General features: G+C 45.1%; 1 protein-coding gene across 50 annotated transcripts in view; it reads left to right on the top strand.

The window, feature by feature from the left end:
• SORBS1 (sorbin and SH3 domain containing 1) overlaps positions 1–22,688 on the top strand; it is a 252,695-nt gene that overhangs the window by 193,642 nt on the left and 36,365 nt on the right. For 45 of the 50 annotated variants that reach the window (XM_050802749.1, XM_050802724.1, XM_050802716.1 and 42 more), the window contains 4 exons: positions 2,057–2,106; positions 11,887–12,059; positions 14,703–14,788; positions 18,381–18,548. In XM_050802749.1, the coding sequence (XP_050658706.1) occupies positions 2,057–2,106; positions 11,887–12,059; positions 14,703–14,788; positions 18,381–18,548 (477 nt within the window). Of the gene's footprint in view, positions 1–2,056; positions 2,107–11,886; positions 12,060–12,563; positions 14,043–14,702; positions 14,789–18,380; positions 18,549–22,688 lie in introns of all 50 variants that reach the window. The other 5 variants (XM_050802732.1, XM_050802744.1, XM_050802765.1 and 2 more) reach the window with 2 other exon arrangements.

The raw sequence follows: 22,688 nt of genomic DNA, 5'->3' as shown, positions 1-22,688 counted from the left end.
AGTGAGAATAGTGACTGTGGCTGTGGTGAGAGCCCATGCTGGGTGTGCCAGCGTGCAGTGAGGTGGACAGATGCAGGCCAGGTCACTGAGGATGTTGCAGTGGGACAGTTTAACTGGTGTGAAGAGCAAAGAATTGAGGGATGGGATTCAGACGAAGACAACGTTAGGGTTTTGGCCAGGCAGCTGGAAGAATGAGGATGTGAGCACGTCACAGAGGAAAGCCGGGAAGAAGATCAGGGCAGAGGCAAGGTGAGGGAGTTGGCTTTAGGTAATGACCTTTGAGGTGTTGGTTGGGTGACATGTAGGGAATATCCGGTAGGCAGTTGGAACTTTAAGACTGGGGTTCTTGCAGGAGGCATGGGCTTAAGATGGGGATTGGAGTCACCTGAGGAGAGGCGATGGTTAAACCTGGGAGTAGAAGAAGACACCCAACTAGGGAGTAGATGGAGTAGATGAAAGACTGAAGAGGGAATTGTGTTGAGAGAAAGGATGTGAAACCAAGGACTACCCATGGGGACGTTGGGTGACGTGGAACAGTAGAAGGGGAGAGGGAGAGAAAGGAGAGTTCCCAGAAGCAGAGGGAAAAGCGAGTGGTGGAGCAAGAGGAGAAAGTGTGAGATCTTCCCAGAGATCCAGAAAGGTGGACTCCCAGGAAGGTCAGTGGATGTGCTGACTAAGATGTTTCCAAAGGCTTTGGAGGTTGCTGGGTGAGTAGTTCATGGCAGTTAGAGTATACGGCAAAGAATCGGGAGCCTGCAGAGGTATAGCACTGAGTGAAAAGATGTGGCCATGGGAGGAAGGAGGGGAGGGGAGTGTTCCCAGAGGATTCTACAGGGTCAAAGTTTTTTCAAGGTGGAAGACCAGACAGGACAGGTGTTCAGAGGTAGGAGACTCAAGAAGGAGAGGATGGGCAGGCAAGACAGTGCAGCCATGAGGGCTGGAGGATGGATGTGGAGGTAAGAAGGGTGTGCTTTCTGAGGAATAATGGGGGTGGCGTGGGGTACAGTCCTCATCGCGGAGCAGAGGTGCCCTCAGAAATGAAAGCACACAAGCCCACCAGGTTTCAGCAGGCAGGAGGCTAGTGGGTGAGTTTGCCTGTTCTTCCCTGTCATTTCCTTTTCTCTCTTTCACAATCTCTTTCTTTTCTTTCTCTCCTTTCCTTAAATGTCTCTTCTCCAAATAATTAGTTTTTCTTAAAATGGTCATTATTAGAGATAAGGGCATTATTTAAGGTAGAAGTATCTTTAAAATTAACCTTTGCATTGATTTATTCAACTACTACCTTATTTTTAAAAACAAGCATGTCAAAGCCTTTGCATTTTTCTCTCAAAGACAACAGAAACCCTAAACTACAGAATTATGTTGCTTTTTCTCTGCATGTAGCTCTTGGTTGTTTTCTTCGTTTTCCGTGGTGCCTGGTAATTTTATAAAACATTCCCTTATTCATGCCGAAATGGTCATTAATAGGGTTGGTGAAATTGCAAATCTCCCCATTTCTGCACTCCTAAATTTGCAGGCATACACAAGTTATCTAAATACAGCGTGGTATTTTAAAATACGCTTTTGTACATTCTGGACCTAAAGTGTTGGGTGACCCTCTCTCTGGATGTGGCATTTGGGGTGCATGAAGGGATCTGCAGTGGGCTCAGAGGGGGTCTGAGGGCTGTGGAGAAGCTGGTGGAGGATGTGCTGTCCATGTCACTAAAGCATGTTGGCCCACGGTGGGCCGTCACCTAGTGACCTGTGACGGAAGATAAGTATGAGCCAGGAGGCCTTCTCCTGACCCACCCAGAGGGCCTTGGCTGCATCCACTGGAAGGCAAAAAATTAGGAAGGCCCACCTGCCCATACAGTCTCCTCCCAGAGAAAGAGCACCACCCTCCACCAGCACTGAAGACCTTTTCCATCCAGCCCCCGTGACTTCCAGAGATCCTGATCTAAACTAGGAAAAGAAATTGACCTCTCTCTTTTTCCTCTTGACTTGAAACATATGAGTCAAAATAAATTATTTATATTATTATTTTTTCTTCTTTTTTTTCTTTTTTGGACATTTACAGAGCTCAGCCATCAGCCCCACTCCGGAAATTTCTTCAGAGACTCCTGGATAGTAAGTTGCTATTTTATTTTGTTTACATTGCTTACTATGTTAAATGTCAGAAATGGGAAGAGAGAAGCTTATGTTTTGGACCCAAAGTGTGTTTTGTTTGTATCAGCCTAATGGCTCTGAATGATGTACAGTTTGGTGATAAGAAGCGATCTAATAGTAGTCTTCAAATTATTTTTCTTCTGTTCTCTCCTCTTCCAAATTAATTTTGTGATGATTTGTATTACCTTTCATGAACTTTCCCCATTTCGGCATCTTTACCTTTAGAATGGGAGTTTATTTGTCTAAGTTTAGAATCAAAGTTCTTGCCTGGCATGGTGGCTCATGCCTGTAATCTCAGCACTTTGGGAGGTTAAGGCAGGAGGATCACTTGAGCCCAGGAGTTCAAGACCAGCCTGGGCAACATAGACGCTGTCTGTACCAAAAAAAAAAAAAAAAAAAGCTGGGTATGGTGGTATGCACCTGTAGTTCCAGCTACTTAGGAGGCTGAGGCAGGAGGATCATTGAGGCTGCAGTGAGCTGAGATCGTACCACTGCACTCCAGTCTGAGTGAAAGAGCTAGACTGTGTCCCAAAAAAGAAAGAAAAAAAATCTCATTTGCTGGTTCTTGTGGGGAGGTGAGTGACTGAGACAGGCCACATCTGGTGTAAAGACTGGGGGAGGGGGCCAGGTGCAGTGGCTCACTCCTGTAATCCCAGCATTTTGGGAGGCCGAGGCAAGTGGATCACCTGAGGTCGGGAGTTTGAGACCAGCCTGGCCAACATGGTGAAACCCTGTCTACTAAAAATACCAAAATTAGCCAGGCATGGTCCCAGCTACTCAGGAGGCTGAGGCAGGAGAATCACTTGAACCTGGGAGGCGGAAGTTGCAGTGAGCCAAGATTGCGCCACTGCACCCCAGCCTGGGTGACAGAGTGAGATTCCATCTAAAAAAAAAAAAAAAAAAAAAGACCAGGGGAGGGAGGGGCCAAGAGGGGGCCGAGAGGGGGCTAATTTACCTGATTCTCACATACACGGGCATCTGTTTTCCTCTGTCAGTTCTTAGGACTCTGTCTGGATGATGCATGCATACCCCGCTCCTTCGTGGGGTGCCACCAGCCTCTTCCCCCTGCCAAACCATCCTGAATCCTCTAGTAGGAAGAGAATCCTGTAGCCTTTCTCAGCATTTTGCTATGAAGCTGTTATCCCAGCTGAAAATGTTCAGTGCTACCCTCACCTCCTGTTCTACACGTGTTAAATAGCAAACATTTTAGCTTGTAGAGATAAGCCCTCGTGGAGCCTTCCTGTACCCAGGCTCACGGTAGTACCTCTATGGCCCTTACTTCTGTTGCTGTATACCTGAGTTATACTCTTGTATTTTTATAATTGCTAGTGTATTATAAACTCCTCAAGGGCAAGGCCCCAGTCTTCACAGTGCCTGGTGCACCCAATGAATTTAGGAAAGGAGCTTGTTCTGGTAGGAGCTTTTCTTATTTTGTCACCATCACATCTGTGTCTTGTTCTTTGAAATATGACAGTGAGGGGAAGACACCCCTATTACCTATTCTAGTAGGGTTGGATAAATCCACAATGAGCAGAGTTGCTGAGTGTATAAGTTTTTTTTGACAGATACTGTGGTCTCTGGGACATATCCTACCTACATTGCTGGAGAATGTGCTTTACAGGAAGAGTTTCATTTGAAAGTCAGCAGGGATTTGGGTATTTGGGTGGAAAAATGGAAAAACTCTCATCTTTTTAGGGTAGTGATCAAAAGCTCTAGCTAGATCCATCATGTTAATTTTTCTTCTATAAATATGTATGTTTCATGATTAATATACCCAGGAGCGTAAGAAGAAATTAAGAAGACATATTAAGATAGCAGCTAGAGAAGCACTGCCTTAGGGGACAGTTCCCGCCTTGAAGAAGGACTGGTGTAAAGTCTCTTGCATTCACTGTGGGGTTGGTGACTAAGTCACCAATATGACAGGTGTCAGGGCTCATGTGTAGCATCGGGACCCATGTCCCCCACTCTGGCTCTGCAGCTTGCTCCCTTTTAAAGAGCTTCCAATTGAGCCGGGCCTTCAGCTCTAAAAATGACAATAAGTCACAGGTCCTCTAGGTCCTAGAGATGTGCCTTCAGAGGTGAAGCCCACCAGATGACCCTAGGCTACCTGCAGATAAAGGATGTCCTCAAGGCCACAGCTCCAAGCAAACTCTCCTTGGTCCCCCCAGGCCACCTCTTTATCCTCAGCTTGTCACTTTGGCAGTCCCGACTGCCTGTATTAACCCTGCTGCCTGCTCCCCTCCTTTACCTCCTCACCTCCATCCCCCAAAACTACACAAGACAGAAAGGGCTTCATGGGACAGCTGGCTGAGGGAATTCCCTAGCTCTACTGGATCCAAGGCACTAAGCTCTGCATTCTAATAGGAATGTAGATATAGTCCCTTAATAGTTTTGGGACAAAACACACACACACACAAGTAAGGTTAGTAAATGAAAAGGCAAAGTGGCAAATGCCACCACAGGCAGTCAGGAGAAAGGAGCACAGGCGTTGAATAACACCATTTTAACAATTTATCAGGCATTTACTATGTGCCAGGTCCTGTGCTTGGTATTTTATCTACCTTACCTCATTTAATCTTCTGAACATTCCAAGATGAGGCATTATTTTTAATCCCCATTTTATAGATGAGGAAATAGGCACATCAAAGCAGTGTAATGCCGTAGTTCCTCAGCAGGTTCAGGGCAGAGCCATATCCAGGTTAGGAACAGTGAAGCTCTAGACCAAGGCACTGGGGTTGACAGTAAACTCTCATGTGCTCCATACTGATTCAAAATTTGGTAATAAGTTAGCGGAAGATATACTAAGGTTTGATGTTTTTGAGCTATTAAAAAACAGTTTAGACCTGGCATGGTGGCTCACAATTGTAATCCCAACACTTTGGGAGGCCAGGGTGGGGGGATCACTTGAGGCCAAGAGTTCAAGACCAGTCTGGGCAACATGGCAAAACTTCCTCTTTACAAAAAATACTTTAAAAATTAGCTGGGCTTTGTGGTGCATGCCTGTAGTCCCAGCTACTCGGGAGGCCGAGCTGGAGGACTGCTTGCCCGGGAAGCGGAGGTTGCAGTGAGCCAAGATCACACCACTGCACTCCAGTCTGAGTGATAGAGTGAGACTCTGTCTCAAGAAGAAACTAAAAACAACCTTAACCCCTGCCAACAATTTAAGAAACCATTTATGACATTGAGTTAGCAGGATTGGAGGGTACTAATGTAAGCTGATTAAAAGAGCAAATTGTTTTCAGACACTCTGAATGTGCATGAAGACATTCAATCTGTTAATTTACCAAGAATTCTTATTTATATCACTGAAAATAGGTCTTCAAAGTCTCTGTTTTTCAGCTCTCATGAAATACTTGGCAGGAATAAATGAGTTTTTTCCTCCTACTATTCTCCCATTTGGGGATTTTTCAGTAATCAGGCTTGGTTTTCCCCCAGTTTATCCAAATGAGTAAGATTTTCTTATATCTGAAATTGGTGAGGAACCAGCCTAAGTGGGGTGCCTGACACAAAGGAAAGCTTACAGTAAATGTTTGCTCAATGAATGGATGGATCTATAAATCTTAATTAACCGAAATCCAACTTGGTTAGCACTGAGGCAGGCAGCTTGTAAGTTGAATGTAGCCATTTTCACTGGTTGGACAGGAATGATGGGTAGGCAGAAACATTGGTAGGACTTGACCTTAACCCAAAGAATGAAGAAGGAGTAGTCACAGGTGGCCCAGGTTCACCGTTTTGTGGCAACTGGAGAAGTGATGGAGTTGTTTTAAGTCCACTTTAATATCTTGGACAGACTTCAGTTGAGAATTTTATTAATTAACCCTGATTACATATGATAATATTAAAAGAACTGGGAATGGAGAGGAATTCACCCATAGTCCCAGTATCCTAATACAACTACAAGTCCTTGCCTTCTATATATATATTTTTTATAGTTAACATCACAGTGTGTGTCCAGTTTTGTACTTTATTTTTCTAGTATTTCAGATCTATAAATCAGTAGTCTTAACTACTCATTATTTTCATTTCAATGTATTTCAGCGTTAACTTCGTTGCCTAACCAAAGAGCTTTACTCTATTTGACCAGCAGGTGGCACTCAAGAACAAGCAGTTCTTCTCTACATGGTGAGGGTAGACTAGCAAACACTTTTTCCCTTTAATCTGATTTGAGAACAAAGCACAGATAATAACCTGAAGAACTGTATGAAACAGCAGAGGTCCTCCTGCTCTTTACAAATGTGTCAGAAATCTGTATGCATGTAGGCATTTAATTTTATAGAATCATTTATTCTACTAATATTTATTGAACAACCACGCAAGGCACCAGACATGCAAAGATTAAGCAGATAAACTTCCTGCCCTCAAGGGGTTCCAGGTGTAATAGGGGAGACAGATTTGTAAATAACCAGAGTCCAGTGGGGTAAATGCAATGATGGAGCCCAGGAGGGAGGAGTGAGCACCTATTGTTCTGTGGAGGGAGAAAGGTTAAACTTTATAGAGAAGCTGCAAATCAAATGTGAATAACAATATCATCATAAATATAATGTTTTTCATGCAGTACAAAAGACTATAAAATGAAACTTCTAGAGGATTATCTAGACTCCCTCCTGCAAAGCCACCGTTAACAACAGTTAGGTTTTTTTTTCTTCTTCTTGAAATAAGTAAATAATTTTGAATGGTGAATGTAAGCTTTGTGAGGCTGGAACTTTGTGTCTGTTCTGTTGCCTGTTTATGCTCAGTAAATATTTGTTGACCAAATAAATGAGCAGTAGAATGACATGATGAGATCTTTTCTAGACAGAGATGACTGGAGGGCGTCAGGGCTGCAGACTCGGGGAGCAATGTGTGTTTGTTGTACAGTTGTAGGTGAGCGATGATAAGGCGGGAGGTGGAGGGCAAAGGGATTAATGTGAGCTGGGTCCAGGACAGGGAAGAAGCAGGACTTGATAACTGATTAGGCTTAAGGAGCAAGGAGAGGGAGAAGGGGACCGATTTCCTGAGCTTTCTGGGTTAGGCGATGGATGATGGTTTGGGACATGTTGAGTTTAGGATACCTGAGAAACATTCAGATGGATGTCTAGAAGGCAGTTGATTGTATGTGTCTAGAGCTCAAAAGAAGTGTCTGTGTACATAACAGATTTGCAGGTGGATTTTTGTACAATCTCCCCATGCCTATTAGTTTTGCAAGTGAAAGAAATTGAGGCCAAGAGAAACAGACTGCAAGTTTTTCAACAAGAATGGGTTTGCCTCCACTGATCCACATTCCTTGCTGGAGTCAAGTGGGAATCCCAGTCTCCAGGACTCTGTCCACTGCCTCCAGAGCCTGCCCATTAGCACAATTGGAAATAGTTGGCCCTAGGATAATTGCTCTGTTCTCTCACTTTATTCTTCCAGCAAGTGTGTTTTTGTTGAATCCCCTTGAAACTCAGCAGCCAGCTCTGCATCTTAGCCAGAGGCTGAATTCTCTGTGCTAGCTCTTCTTGCTTGCTCTTCCTGAACCAAAATCTGGCTTAATCAAGGCTGCTCAGAGCTGAGCTTCTGAACTTAACTTGTTTGGTTAAGTACTCAGCTGCTATTCCTGATTGGGCCTTTCTCAACCAGCTGAGGGGATAAGGCGGCTTCTCTCATCCTCTCTGGTACCCTTGAACAGAGCAAGTACTCTGTGACCTTGGGCAAATGACTTTGACACTCTAGTCTTCAGTTTCCCCTTTTGTACGGCGAAACAAATGGTCTCTCTTCAACATTAGAAGTGCTGATGGATATGATACACTTAAAAACATTGTTGTGGCCGGGCACGGTGGCTCACGCCTGTAATCCCAGCACTTTGGGAGGCCAAGGTGGGCAGATCATGAGGTCAGGAGCTCAAGACCAGCCTGGCCAACATAATGAAACCCCGTCTCTACTAAAAATACAAAAAAAAAAAAAAAAATAGCCGGGTGTGGTGGCAGGCACCTGTAGTCCCAGCTACTTGGGAGGCTGAGGCAGGAGAATCACTTGAACCCGGAAGGCAGAGGTTGCAGTGAGCTGAGATCACGCTACTGCACTCCAGCCTGGGCGACACAGCATTGTTGTAGAGCTCTTAGGTATTGTTTTTAAATGAGGAGTGCCTCGGTTTCAAAATGTTGCACATCTGGAAAAAGCATGTTTTGTTAGCTTTGGTATCAGAAAAACAATTGGCTGTGGCAAATCCATTCTGAGAGATTTCCTGAGTGCTGGTTTATCGTTCTGGTAGGAAGCAGGGAAAAATGGTGATAATGGGTGGAATAAGGCCAGAGAGTGAGGTGGCTGAGGGGTTGGGGTAGGGTGAGATCTGACCATTGGTGAAGTAGAGCAGAGGTATGAGGTCAGGCAGCCAGTTATGGCCAAGAGTCATGACAGAACAAAGTTATTAGGAACTTAGGAAGATGACTTAGAAGTTCTGGCCAGGCCAGGTGTGGTGGCTCACTCCTGTAATCCCAGCACTTTGGGAAGTTGAGGTGGGTGGATCACCTGAGGTTAGGAGTTCAAGACCAGCCTGACCAACATGGCGAAACCCCGTCTCTACTAAAAATACAAAAATTAGCCGGGCGTGGTGGCGCACGCCTGTAGTCCCAGCTACTCGGGAGGCTGAGGCAGGAGAATCACTTGAACCCAGGAGGCAGAGGTTGTAGTGAGCCAAGATGGTGCAACTGCACTCCAGCCTGGGCGACAGAGTGAGACTCTGTCTCAAAAAAAAAGTTCTGGCCAAAGCTGAGGCAATTCAAAGGATAGCAGGCACAGCAGAATGGAAGCTGTTGTCAGTCACTCTGTTAAAAGAAAAACTTTAGACAAATTAAATTTAGCAGATTTATTTAAGGTATAGAAGGATTTATGTTCCAGCAGCCCTCAGAACCAGAGGCAGTTCAGAGAGCTTCACCCAGCAACATGGGCAGGCAGCATTTATAAACAACAAAAGACAGTGAGTACAGCTACAGCTGGATTGGTTGCAGCTCCACAGTTGCCTGTTTGGGCATTTATATAGACATGGGCTGATCAGTTGGTAGCCTGGGATTGGCTGAAGCTTGGCTGCTGTGATTGGCTGAGACTCAGCTACTTGTTATAAGAGCATACTTTTAGATTGTAGTTTGTTTACATAGTTAGGTTGCAGAAGAATAGGAACTCAAAGTATGGAGGCAGCCTCAAGCCCATTTTAGTTTACTGCTCTCCAATGCTGAAGGAGGTGTGGTAGCCCCAAACCAGGGTGGGCGGGGCTTCAGACACCGTACCTTCAAAAGAGACCTCAGTCACCACAACTGTTGGTCAGCAAGGATAAAGGACATCTATTCATGGATGTTTTTGCTGTTGGGGTTATACAAAAAGAGGAAACATAGCATAAACTGAAGGGCAAAATCAGAAAACGCAACCAAAGGGAAGAGGGTGGATAATGAATAGGAAATTTAGAAAAGGGACATATTTATTTTTAATTAGGAAATTCAAAATTATAAGCCAGTTTAAATCAACTCACATTTATTTAAATTGGCATATGGTGCCGCAGCCTTGCAAGCTACCCTCAGGTTCTTCCAACTCCTCTAAGTAAAGAGGAAAAGCATTTGACTCCCACATCTAGGCCAGAGTGAATGAAGAGGGCCCTGGGGGAGCTCTGACCCCCATCCTCTGCAGTCCCTTGAAATAGGGTGGGTAAAGCCCTAAGCCCGAGGTGGGTACAAGGTGAGACTCAGTAAGTGGCAGCTCTGTGAGGGGATTGTCAGTGCCAGAAGCAATAGTAGTGCTCAGGGAACTTTATTATTCTAAGGTGGAGATGTAGTATTCTACCAGAGTCCCCACCTCGTTTCCGTTTCTGACTTCTGCATCTGGTGCCACTCATCTTAGGGGTGTATATATGGTGAGTAACACTCAGCGGTGATGGTGTATAGGGAGCTGGCGCATCCCTCAGCTCCCCTCTGGTTCCCGTAGTGTGCAAGCCACTGCCTTCTTAGTTGTAGGGAAATGTTGTATCTATCAATAAAACAGGAGCTGAAGGTTGGGCCCAGTGGCTCATGCCTGTAATCCCAGCACTTTCGGAGGGCAAGGTGGGAGGATCACTTGAGGCTAGGAGTTCAAGACCAGCCTGGGCAACATAGCGAGATCCTGTCCCTACAAAAAAATAAATTAATAAGCAGTGAAATAAAACAGGAGCTGAGAAAGAATATTATCTGTGTAGTACTCAATGGCCTGGTTCAAGTTCCAGCCCTGCCATCCTGCTAACCTGCCTACTTTGATACGTTACTGAATCTCTCAGTGCCATGTTTCCTCATCTGAAAAATGGCAGAAGTAGGATTGTTAGGATTGAAGTGAGAATGACCAATAGGCACAGTGCCTGCCATGTAGGATGCTCACCAAGAGGCGTGTAGAGTTGTTTTTGTTGTCATTATCAGTGACCATGGGGACTCAGAGGCTGCAGTTATGCACAGAAAGAAAGGCCAGTTTCCCGAAATGTAAAAGCATCACATTATTCATCATTGCTGGATGAGTAGAGGGAAATATAGCTGGACAGATGTGTGATCGAGCAGTCACAGTTTGTGGCCCCTGTAGAAGCTAGGTGGCGGGAATATGGGTGTTCACTCTGTAATTCTTTAAGCTGTTCTATATGTTAGTTGATGTTCACAATGAAACAGAGGGATGAAGGAATTCCACCTAGCAATGGGTCTTCAGAGCTGAAAAATCTATTTTGATACCAGTAACCTGAGTTCGGTAGGAATAAAAGAAGCCCAGCAGAAGCCTATGTGGTTCTCCGGGACGGGAGTCATTCACTTAACTGAGAAATATATGTGTGTGTGTGTGTGTGTGTGTGTGTGTGTGTATGTGTGTATGCATGTGCATGTCTGTGCATGTACGTGTCTGTGTGCGTGTGTGTGTGTGAATGACAGTGTGTTAGTGGCAGGCATAGAAAAGTGGGATTAGGAGAAGGGAGGGACTCGGTGAGTAAGTACCCTTAATTTTTTTTTTTCTGTGCCTCACCTCATTCCAAAAGGAATTTGTGGTAACTTGCAGAAATACCTTGATTTTAACAAGATAAAAATAAATGGAGGCTATAAATGAGCAATCATTTATGTTCATACTGCATGTCATGTCATAATCTTCTGAACACAAACTTTGAAAGAAGTGAGTGCAAATGTGGCCGTGACACTAAGAGCCCATAGAATCCCAGGTTCCAATTTCACTTGGTCACTGATTTTCCTGGATACCCAAGACAGTTGGGCCTCCCCCTTTCATTGATGATTTTAATATTCCAAATGCTTACGAAGAATAACCCAGAAAAATAATCCAGGTAGTGGACTTGGAGTAGCTGGCACTGCCTGGCTACATGACAGAGGCACCACTCATGTCCTCGACTGCACCATCTTGCGTGCAGCCATTGGGTCCTCCTGCACTCCCCTGTGTGTGATCTTCCCCCTGTTCTTCCCTATCCTTCCTCCAACCCTTTTTCCCCAGGCGGCGGCGTTCCACAGAATTTTTCTTTTAAAGCGCAAATGCAGCCATTTCAGTTAGAGAACTTTGCTATTTGGGCAAGATTCCTGAGCATTCGGGGCTCCATGGGCCTGTCTGTAGAAATGTGTGTCTAAAAAGAGCACTCTTTAGAAAGGACAGTTGTTGATTAGGATGCCGGCTGTATTTCTTGTCCTCAGCAGGTAATGTGCTGTTTGAAAAATGTTAAAAGCACTAACTCCTATTCTTACCTTTATTTTTTCCCTTTTCTCTCTTTCTTTCAAAATTACCTGTTCATAGTATATATTCTTCCAACTTCCATGCAGTGAAGAGGGAATCAGATGGGGCTCCTGGGGATCTCACTAGCTTGGAGAATGAGAGACAAATTTATAAAAGTGTCTTGGAAGGTGGCGACATCCCTCTTCAGGGCCTGAGTGGGCTCAAGCGACCATCCAGCTCGGCTTCCACTAAAGGTAATTAACTGGGTGAAGCCTGCAAGGCCTCCATCTCCCATCCACCTCCATTCACTGAGCGTCGGCCGTGGTGAACCTCCAGCAATGGGGATTAGTCGTGCCTTGTTCAGACCCACATCCAGGCCTCAGAGCCCTCTTAAATTCCCTCCCCTATTTTCTTACCGGCCATTTTTCTTTCTGGTTTTAATAGTTTCTGTTCCTTTGACACCCCCAACCTTGCTCTCCTTGAAGATTTCTCTCTCTCTCTTTCTCTCTCTCATTCTAATTACCTTTTCTTAGAAATTAGCTGAGCTTTAGCCATTCCTAACTCTAGCAGGGTAGGCATTTTTTGTTGTTGCATCCTTGCACCTGCTTTGCAGCACAGATTATTTTGCTTCCGGACATCGACTGGAAATTTTTTAAAAGCCCTTATGACAAATGAGCATGTTACCTTTCCTTTTTCTTTTTAGCAGCTTTCAGCTTTAACCTAATGGGTCTATTTATTTTATTCTGCATGCTTACCAGTGGATCGTAAAGGTGGGAATGCTCACATGATTTCTTCATCTTCAGTCCATAGCCGAACGTTTAACACTAGCAATGCGTTAGGCCCTGTGTGTAAGCACAAGAAGCCCCTGTCAGCTGCGAAAGCCTGCATTTCGGAAATCCTTCCTTCCAAATTCAAACCCAGGCTCTCGGCTCCCAGCACTCTTTTGCAGGAACAAAAGAGTATCCTCTTGCCCTCAGAGAAGGCTCAAAGCTGTGAGAACCTTTGTGTTTCCGGTTCTTTGAATGATTCCAAAAGAGGCCTCCCGCTCCAAGTGGGAGGGAGCATTGAGAACCTGCTCATGCGCTCCCGACGGGATTATGACAGCAAGTCGAGCAGTACCATGAGCCTCCAGGAGTACAGCACCAGTGGCAGGAGGCCCTGCCCTCTCTCAAGAAAGGCTGGGATGCAGTTCACGATGCTTTATCGGGACATGCACCAGATCAACCGAGCTGGCCTCTTCCTGGGCTCCATCTCCTCCTCCTCGAGTGTGCGGGATCTTGCCTCCCACTTTGAAAAGAGTAGCCTGGCATTGTCCAGGGGTGAGCTGGGCCCCAGCCAGGAGGGCTCGGAACACATCCCCAAGCACACCGTCTCTTCCCGCATCACCGCTTTTGAGCAGCTGATTCAGCGGTCCCGTTCCATGCCATCCCTGGACCTGTCCGGCAGGCTGAGCAAGTCTCCCACACCTGTGCTGTCCCGGGGCAACCTGACCTCAGCCCGCTCGGCCGAGTCCCTCCTTGAGTCAACCAAGCTCCGTCCCAAGGAGGTGGATGGGATGAACTCCAGTGGGGTCTATGCCTCCCCAACATGTAGCAATATGGCGCACCATGCCTTGAGCTTCAGGGGCCTTGTGCCTTCTGAGCCCCTCTCCACCTGCTCTGATGACCTGGACCGCTGTTCAAATATCTCCACTGACAGCAGAGAAGGCAGTAGCAGCAGCGTTCACGGAGATTTCCCCAAACATCGCCTCAACAAGTGCAAGGGCACCTGCCCGGCCTCATACACTCGCTTCACCACCATCCGGAAGCATGAGCAGCAGCAGACCTCTAGACAGCCCGAGTGGCGCCTGGATTCCAGAGGGGACAAGAGCACCCTCCTCAGGAACATCTACCTAATGAGCCCCCTTCCTTTCCGGCTGAAAAAGCCCCTCCACCACCACCCCAGACAACCTTCTCCTGGTGACTCCTCAGGCCTCCTGGTAGGCCAGAAGCCAGACCTCCCCAGTCAGCCCCATCAGGACCGGCCCCCTTCTGGGGGGAAGCCCGTGGTTCCCACACGCCTGTCTTCCCGACACACCATGGCCAGGCTTAGCCGCAGCTCAGAGCCCTCTCAGGAGAGACCCACGGCCCTGGAGGACTACCCAAGGGCCATTAATAATGGAAACTCCGTGCCATACTCAGACCACAGCCTGGACAGGAACAACAACCCACAAAGTGAACTGGCACCATCCCGCGGAGGTGGCATTTTGTGTGTTTGCCTAGTCTCACCTGCCCGTCCCTCCACTTTGCTTGCATTATCCCTTCCTCCTCTGTGCCCTTGGTGCTCATTTTCTGGTCTGTCCTTTGTTTTCTGTTTGTTTTGCTTGGCAATTAATCATGGCTCATAGTGGCTGCACTTCTTTAAAAACAAAGCCCCCATGTCATTTAGACTAACCACCAAACTGTGTTTCGAAAGAAAAATTGGCCGTTTAGCTCAACTGAGAAATGTGTTCATTTGAACTCTTGAACCCCTTGCTGTTTGTACCAATCCCCAACATATCCCGTGGTTTTTTGAGAGGCAGCCTCTCTCAATGGCCCTATATGTGTGTGAGTGTGTGCCTTGTCCCTATAAGGTCCTGCACGCCTCTTTGTTAGGGAAACTTTACAAAGAAAGTTCTCTCATTTTGCTCACCTTTTGCCTTCTGAGTAGTTTTCTTTGCATTAAAGTAGTTGACAAATAAATCCAAAAAATGGGGCAGGGGTGGAATTTTTTTTTTCCTCCAGAATTCAACCATTGATCATTGATCAAGAATGACTTTAAAATTTTGATATTTATAATAGATGAAAGGTGAACTATTTTCCCAAGCTGGTTTCCAGCGAAATCTTTGCCTGTTTTAACTCTACTTTATTGTTTTAAAGATTCAGAATCGCCAAGACATTTTATACCAGCTGATTACTTGGAATCCACAGAAGAATTTATTCGAAGACGTCATGATGATAAAGAGGTAAATCCCATCTTTTAAATCTCTTAGCTTTTGCTTGGAAAAATGTATGAAGAAAATAAAGATTCTAGACATCTGTCAGAGAGGTGACATGGTCTAGCAATTGGAGACAAAAATTGAGGCTTTCACAAGTGATTTTTTTTATATGACATAGGCTCAATGTCATATAAAAAAAATCACTTGTGAAAGCCTCAATTTTTGTCAACTTATTATTATTATTATTTTTTTGGTCGACTTTTCCAAAAAGTAGGACTGATTTCCCCACAGGCACTAGGTTATAAATGCCAAGTCCAGCCAGCACTGCTGCATGGGAGATACAGAAAGAGATTGTCCACTGCTGTACTTAATGCCCTGTAAGCTGGAAACCAGAGTTCGCTCTTTCATCCCCCCTCAACCCCACGCTTGATAATCCCTAAGGAAATCCGCCTGCATATTTCTCCAATACTGCCCACCCCTCTGTTGGCACAAAGCATTGTTCAAATTGAGAAGGGTGCAATAGGAGAAAGGAAAATGAAAAATAGTAATGACCTTGATACATTTTATAAAACAATTTGAGGAAGTTGCCTATAACTCTGTTGTCTTCAATTCAGAAGAAGGCAGATACACCAAGAAATGCTGGAAAACCCCAGCCGAGAACTTCAAAATGTGGATATTTTCTGGTAGCTACTGAAATGCCTGTCCTGCCATGGGGTGACTGGCAGGGCCTGGGAAAGAGCCCCTTTTCTCGGGGATTTGGGAAGAGGTGATTCTTTGTATCAGTCAAATGGGCAAAATCACAAGCTTCTGCTGGGATAAAGCATTGTGATGATACATGCTTTCTGGGCCTCACATCCCCAAGAAAAAGAGTCCTAGAGATTAAACAAGCTCCCGAGCCCATATTCCTGAAATGAATTAAGAGATGGAAAAATCACATTGACCTGGTAGGAGTCGGGGAGGGAGTGCATGTGTACACAACTCTGTCCCATTCACGTTCAAGTCTGAAGCCCTTTTTCTCTGTTGTTATGCCTTGTTGAGTAGTTCCAGAGTTTAGGTGGGGTTTCCTGAAGGATTTAGGATAAGGCTGACTTGGGGACCAGTGGGATGATGATAATTATTGCCACCAGATGGCGAAACAAAAGACAAAAATAAAAGCACCATGGCCAGGCGCGGTGGCTCATGCCTGTAATCCCAGCACTTTGGGAGGCCAAGGCAGGTGGATCACTTGGGCAGGAGTTTGAGACCATCCTGGCTAAAACGGTGAAACCCCATCTCCACTAAAAAAATACAAAAAAATTAGCCGGGTGTGGTGGCGGGCGCCTGTAATCCTAGCTACTCAGGAGGCTGAGGCAGGAGAATCGCTTGAATCCGGGAGGCACAGGTTGCAGTGAGCTGAGATCGCACCACTGGGCACCAGCCCAGGCGACAGTGCGAGACTCTGTCTCAACAAAAAAAAAAAAGAAAGAAAGAAAGTTAAACCGCTGTACCTCTCCCCATCTCCGGGCACAATTGAACAGTATTCAATAAGAAACTTGCACCTGTCCATGGAAAGAAACAAGATAAAGCATCTGATGTACAGTTATTATTGTAATAACTCACTAATGATGAGTATCCATCAGGCCATAGAGCAGATTCATTTCTATAGCTCTTTGTTAAATATTTCCTGCCACAAGATACAAGATTCCCATGTATGTAGGCCGGGGCTGCTATGGTGAAGGAAGATGAAATTCCATGTTAGTAATATAAGCCCTAGTCTCTGACCTAGAAGGTTCTATGGGACAATTCTTGCCTACCACATGGGAGGTGTAGTTTATCTAGTGGCTTAGCAATGGATATATTAGAAGTTACATAAGAAGGCGAGCAGTTGTCTCCTGAATAACACTGGCTCATAGATCCTTAAAAGTTTTGTGTCTTTATCCATGGTTTTTGGCTTATCTGGTTAAACTACAGTGCTGAGGGACTTACTAAGGTCAGATTAAAGTACTGGATTGGGAGCTTTGCCCCATTTGATGTCCACTTCCACTGATTATGTTTAACTCCAGCCAGAACACAAGGGGCCGTGAGTAAGAACTGTGGCAGTCTCAAGCATCACTCCATTCCCATGGCTACAGAAGCAGCTCACACTTCCCAGCTCGTGGGATGTTAGTCAGGCCCTCCCCATTGCAAATGCTTTATCATTAACATGGATTTTCAGAAAATGAGAACATATCAGACTTGGCAGGAACATTAGTGGTCATGTAGCCAAGCCCCTGGTTTAGTCCAGGAAAGGACCACAGCAAGGTAGTAGCTTGCCCAGGGCTGCATAGTAAGTTAACCTATACCAATAGCAGAGCTAGAAACCAGGGCTCCAGATGCCTAGACCAGCACTCTTTCTATAGCACTGGGCTTCTCAGAGGACTTTCTCATGTCTTTTCTCATTTATCTTTACAACTTACTTGAGTACTGGAAATCCCACAGCCATTTGATGAGTTGTCACTTTGTTATTTGTAGTCTCTGGAGAATCGGCCCACCCTCCTTTGGGGTTGCTTGTCACATAAGGCATTTAATTGCCTGCTGGAAGAAGCCTACTGTTTTCCAATGCTAAGAATCAGTTCTAATTCATGCTTTCCTATAAGGAAAGTTAATCCCAGGAAATTAAGATTGTCTAGTATCAGAAAACACATTTAAAATTCTGTTCCATGGGGTCATTTTAATAGGCATTGAGGGCATTTGGTAAAAAGCAACATTGTTTGATTTTTCAGAGAAGCCTTTAAAAATAGAAATAGATGACTTTTTCCTTACTCTAAGAGAGAATATTTCTTCTAATCTCAGGTACCATTATTCTTAGGGTTTTTTTTTTTTTATATTTATATTCTTTGTCATTCCCTTTAACTCAGCTTCATTTCACCCAGTGAAGAAATCATTCAGTAAGAAAGCAACTGATGCTCTCTGTCAGCCACATAATTAGCCTGTGGTGTATATCCTAAGGCCTTCTAAAAATTGTGCCTAGGGGAAGACTTGGCTGTCTAGAAGGGGCTTCATCTTTTCTAAAATGGGCTGCTCCACTCTGTCAAGAGCATATTAGAGTAATAGATACAGGAATCACAAAAACGACCTGGTGCCATAGACTTCACTAGCAAAAGCCTGTAGCAGGTTTAATAGGCCTGAGATGGGCAGCAGGAATTGGCCAGCCCTGGTCCTGCCAGGGGAATATGCTGTGGGAATATATCCTTGCCTAAAAACACGGTAGAGATGGCACTTCCAGCCTCCCGCTGCCAGCCCAGCATGGTTGGAGATGCCCTGGATGGGAATGCCCCTGGCTCACCTGGCCTTTTGCTGCCAGGAGCAGGAGGCTTTGGACTGCGCTGGGGGTAGGTAGTTTGCTGGACAGTGTAATCATGTGGAATCATCCTTCCCCTATCCCGGCTTTCCCAGTGAAGTGCCGCCTCCTTTCTATAGTGCTCGGAGGGTGGTTACGATGGGAGTGTAGTAGCTGTGGCTCTAAGGCCCTTGTGACAGCTGACCCTTAAAGCCTCTGCCCCATTCACCCAGCACCTCCTTCCCTAATTACTTTTGTTGGCAGTTTTCTAATACGCTGGAACAGATGATTCACTGCCCATTTTATGCAATTTTATGGCAGAAACTTTTAGCGGACCAGAGACGACTTAAGCGCGAGCAAGAAGAGGCTGATATTGCAGCTCGACGCCACACAGGCGTCATTCCGACGCACCATCAGTTTATCACTAATGAGCGCTTTGGGGACCTCCTCAATATAGACGATACCGCCAAAAGGAAATCTGGGTCAGAGGTCTGTTTTGGTCACCTCAATCTGCTGCTTGACCCAAAGCAATATTTGCCTATTTGCCTCCCCTCAGCATTGCCCTCTGTAGGCCAATTTAGTTCTCCAAACAGCATTTGTCATCCTGGCCTCCCTTAGGCTTGCTTTGGCTTCTTGTGGCTGGTAAATAGACATGACCTCATTATGTCCTGTGCTCTGTATGTTCAAGCATGCCTGGCTGGGGGACCGGGGTCTGCTGGCACATGCCCCTGTTGCATGCCTTAGAGCATTGGCTGCCTTCGTGAGTCCAGCCCTCCACATCCTGCATTTTATCATGCTACTGTGTTGCCTGTGCGTTCTGCTTAGAAACCTGATACCTGAGTCCATATGCATTGGTAGCTATGGTGTGGACAGTTACACAATTCTTCTTTGAAGAGATGGTTAATGAAACTTTACAAAAGTTAGCTTAACAATACTTTGTACCATTTACGAAGGCCTCCAAATTTAGTGCCATTAATTTTGAAATAGAGAACAATGCTGCTGCTCACGTGTAGGTGGATGAACTGTGTGAAGTGTTCAGTAGTGCTGCAGTAGTGCGCCTCACTGAAGAATTTGGAAGCCCAAAGACTTTCGCAGTTAGGATAAACCCACAGAGAGTAAGAGAGTTCTCCAAGGGATGTTTCATTTGTTCTTTTAGTTTTGACATTTCCAAGCCTAGGTTATGAAAGCTTAATATTATAAAAGGAAAGAGAAGAACAAACTTTGAAGTGATTTTTATCCAGATCTTGGCCTCCTACACTAAGGTCAACATGTTGAAATTCTCATGCTAGCCAAATGCTGGATCTTGCGTAAGAGTTTATGCTTTGCTGTGTAACCCTTAAGTAGCCCCACTGAAGATGATCTCTTTTAGGGAAAATGGGCGTATCTGGGATTTGGGGTGGGAGCTAGGGAAATGGGGGAATAACACCCAAAGTATGTACTGTTTTATATCCTTTCAATACAGTAGCTTAATATTTATGTTTATTTATTTATTTTTTAATTTTTATTTTTCTCTCTAGAAGCATCATTGCCTAGTCATCTTTTTTTTTTTTTTTTTTTTTTTTTTTTTTTTTTTAGAAATATGACTGGGCATAGTGGCTTACACCTGTAATCCCAGTACTTTGGGAAGTCAGGGTGGGAGAATTGCTTGAGCCCAGGAGTTCGAGACCAGCTTGGGCAACATAGTGAGACCTCCATCTCTAATTAATTAAGTAGGTAGATAGATTGGTAGATAGCCAGATGTGATGGCACGTATCTGTAGTCCAAACTACTGGGGAGGCTGAGGCAAGAGGGTTGCTTGAGCCTGGGAGGTCAAGGCAGTGAGTCACGGTCATGCCACTGCACTCCAGCCTGAGCAACGGAGCAAGACCCTGTCTCAAAAAAAAAAAAAAAAAAAGTGTCTGGGAAGAAGAGATAGTGAAAAGAGGGAACCAAATTAAAAGAAAGAAGGCTGGCTGGGTTTAGTGGCTCAAGTCTATAGTCCCAGCACTATAAGAAGCTGAGCCAGGGTGATCACTCACGGCCAGGAGTTCGAAACTAGCCTACACATCATAGGGAGACCTCATCTTTACAGTTAAAAATATGTGTGTATATATATAATATACATATTATAATATATATAATATTATATGTTATGTATATATAAAATATATAGAAAAATTAGCCAGGCTTGGTGGTGCATGCCTGTAGTCATAGCCACTTGGGAGGCTGAGGTGGGAGGATCACTTGACCCCAAAAGTTCAAGACTGCAATGAGCTATGAACACATCCCTCCAACCTGGGTGGCAGAGTAAGATCCTGTCTCAAATTAAAAGAAATTTGAGCCTGTCTCAAATTAAAAGAAAAAGGAAAGCTGGGGAAGAGAAGGAGACTCTAAAGTGATGGAGAAAAAGAAAATCTATCAAGGAAGAAGCAAAAGTTAGCAAGTGTTAATTGCAAGGGAAAGATAGCCCTTGAGTCCTCAACGTTCCAGCTCCTCCTCAAAATGGCCCTTCTCAGAAGGCTCTGAGCATGGTTTGTCCTCACCGATAGTCCTGCCTGCTTGTAGGTAGAAGAAGATGGGAACAGGTAAAGGCGCTAGGGCTGCACACTTACACATGTACTTGATACATGCAAACAGAAATGCACCATGGGTGGAATAACCGTGGACAGAGGCAGGCAAACTCTGCTCAGTGAGCCTGCCTCCCTTCTAGAGCAAACTCTGACAAGTGCGTTAGCATCCCCCGGAGGGCTTGGTAAAATACAAACCCTGGATCCTATCTGCAAAGTTTCTGATTCTGCGGTGGGGCCTGAAAATTTACATTTTTAACAGTTTCCCAGGTGATATTGGTGATACCAGTTTAGAGACCACATTTTGAGAATTACTGCCCTAGAAGTTGACTGATGGACTTGAAAAAGTAGAGACCAACACATCCCAGGTGCACCACACTGTGTCAAGGCACTTCAGTCCCATTCAGTAGGACTGGGGTGACCACTGGTTCTGTGTAAGACCCTATGGGAGGCAGAAAGAACTCTGTCTGTGTGCCCTTGGGGAGCTGATAGTGGCAGAGTCTCCCTCTTACACAGTTATCTCTGTCCTATAGTAAGTAATACAATACTGTGAAAGCCAGAGGAGGGAAAGATGGATTCAGTCTTGGAGCTACAGGGAAATAAAGAGGGAGAGGATGCTGCTTTGTATAACTACCAGTGACTCACATACACGTCTCAAGAGTTTAATAGAATCAGTGAATTTTAACAGGCCTTCAGTGAAAAAAATCTCACCACCCCCCATTATTAACCTAAGTCCACTTACAAATTAATCATAAACTACAAATCTATATAATTATATTTGATTTAATTGATAGGAGATACTGTTTTGACAGAACTCAGTTACCAGAGTGTGAATGTGGTGCTGCTTTGGTATAAATTTTTTAAAGTTCACACAGCTCTACAGCTGGGTGACATGAGGTAACCTACTTCCTTGTGTTTTTCTATTGGAATCACTGTAAAATTCGTATCCTTATAATTTTGGTCATTTAGTTTTCTCTTGTAAACTTGTCATTTATCATTAACCCCACATCCGTTCTTTTCTTGTTCACCTGCAACTGTGAAATTATGCCCTTTGGTTACAGACACAAACACAGGTATTGAAATTGTGTGGCTTTAACTTGATTATAAGGTGATCATTCGCGTGGCCCCAGTATGTATGGTATAGATAGGCAGATAGATGGAAACATCAATGTGAAAATGCAAACTTTAAAAATACCTGCGGAAGGCTAGGCACAGTGGCTCACACCTGTAATCCCAGCACTTTGGGAGGCCAAGGCAGGAGAACTGCTTGAACCCAGGAATCTGAGACCAGCTTGGGCAACATCGTGGACCCTATCTGTACAAAAATTACCCAGGCTTGGTGGTGCGTGCCTGTAGTCCAGGCTACTCAGGAGGCTGAGGTGGTAGGATCATCTGAGCCTGGGGAGTCAAGACTGCAGTGAGCCATGATTGTGCCACTGCACTCCAGCCTGGGCAACACGGCAAGATGCTGTCTCAAAAAAAAGAAAGAAATTCCACAGCCAGGCGTAGTGGCTCACGCCTGTAATCCCAGTACTTTGGGAGGCCAAAGTGGGCGGATCACTTGAGGCCAGGAGTTAGAGACCTCCCTGGCCAACATGGTAAAACCCAGTCTCTACTGAGAAATACAAAAGTTAGCCAGACATGGTGGCACATGCTTGTAGTCCCAGCTGCTCAGGAGGCTGAGGCAGAAGAATTGCTTGAACCTGGGAGGCAGAGGTTGCTGAGACCGTGCCACTGTACTCCAGCCTGGGAGACAGAGCAAGACCCTGTCTCAAAAAAAAGAAAAAAAAGAAAAGAAAAAAGAAATTTCAGAGAGAGGAGGGGATAGGAGGGGGTTCAGTTGAGGTGTAGCAAATAGATTTGACTGGAACAGGAACAGTGTAGTAGAGATAAAGGCAATTCGGTTAAGAGTAGGGAGAAACTACCCAGAGGCCTTCACCTATGGCAGGAATTGAGATTTGAACTGAGGGAAAGTTGAGAGCAGCAGCCAACTTCAAAGCAAGGAAGAGATGTGAGGAAGAATGTTAGGAATGTTATTTGTGCTCCCGGGTGACAGATTAGAGTGAAGAGAATGTGAAATCAA

Source organism: Macaca thibetana, chromosome 9, assembly GCF_024542745.1.
Source record: "Macaca thibetana thibetana isolate TM-01 chromosome 9, ASM2454274v1, whole genome shotgun sequence".
Classification (NCBI taxonomy): Eukaryota; Metazoa; Chordata; class Mammalia; order Primates; family Cercopithecidae; genus Macaca; species Macaca thibetana.
The sequence above is the reverse complement of the archived record's forward strand: the minus strand, read 5'-3'. Positions and strand labels throughout refer to the sequence as shown.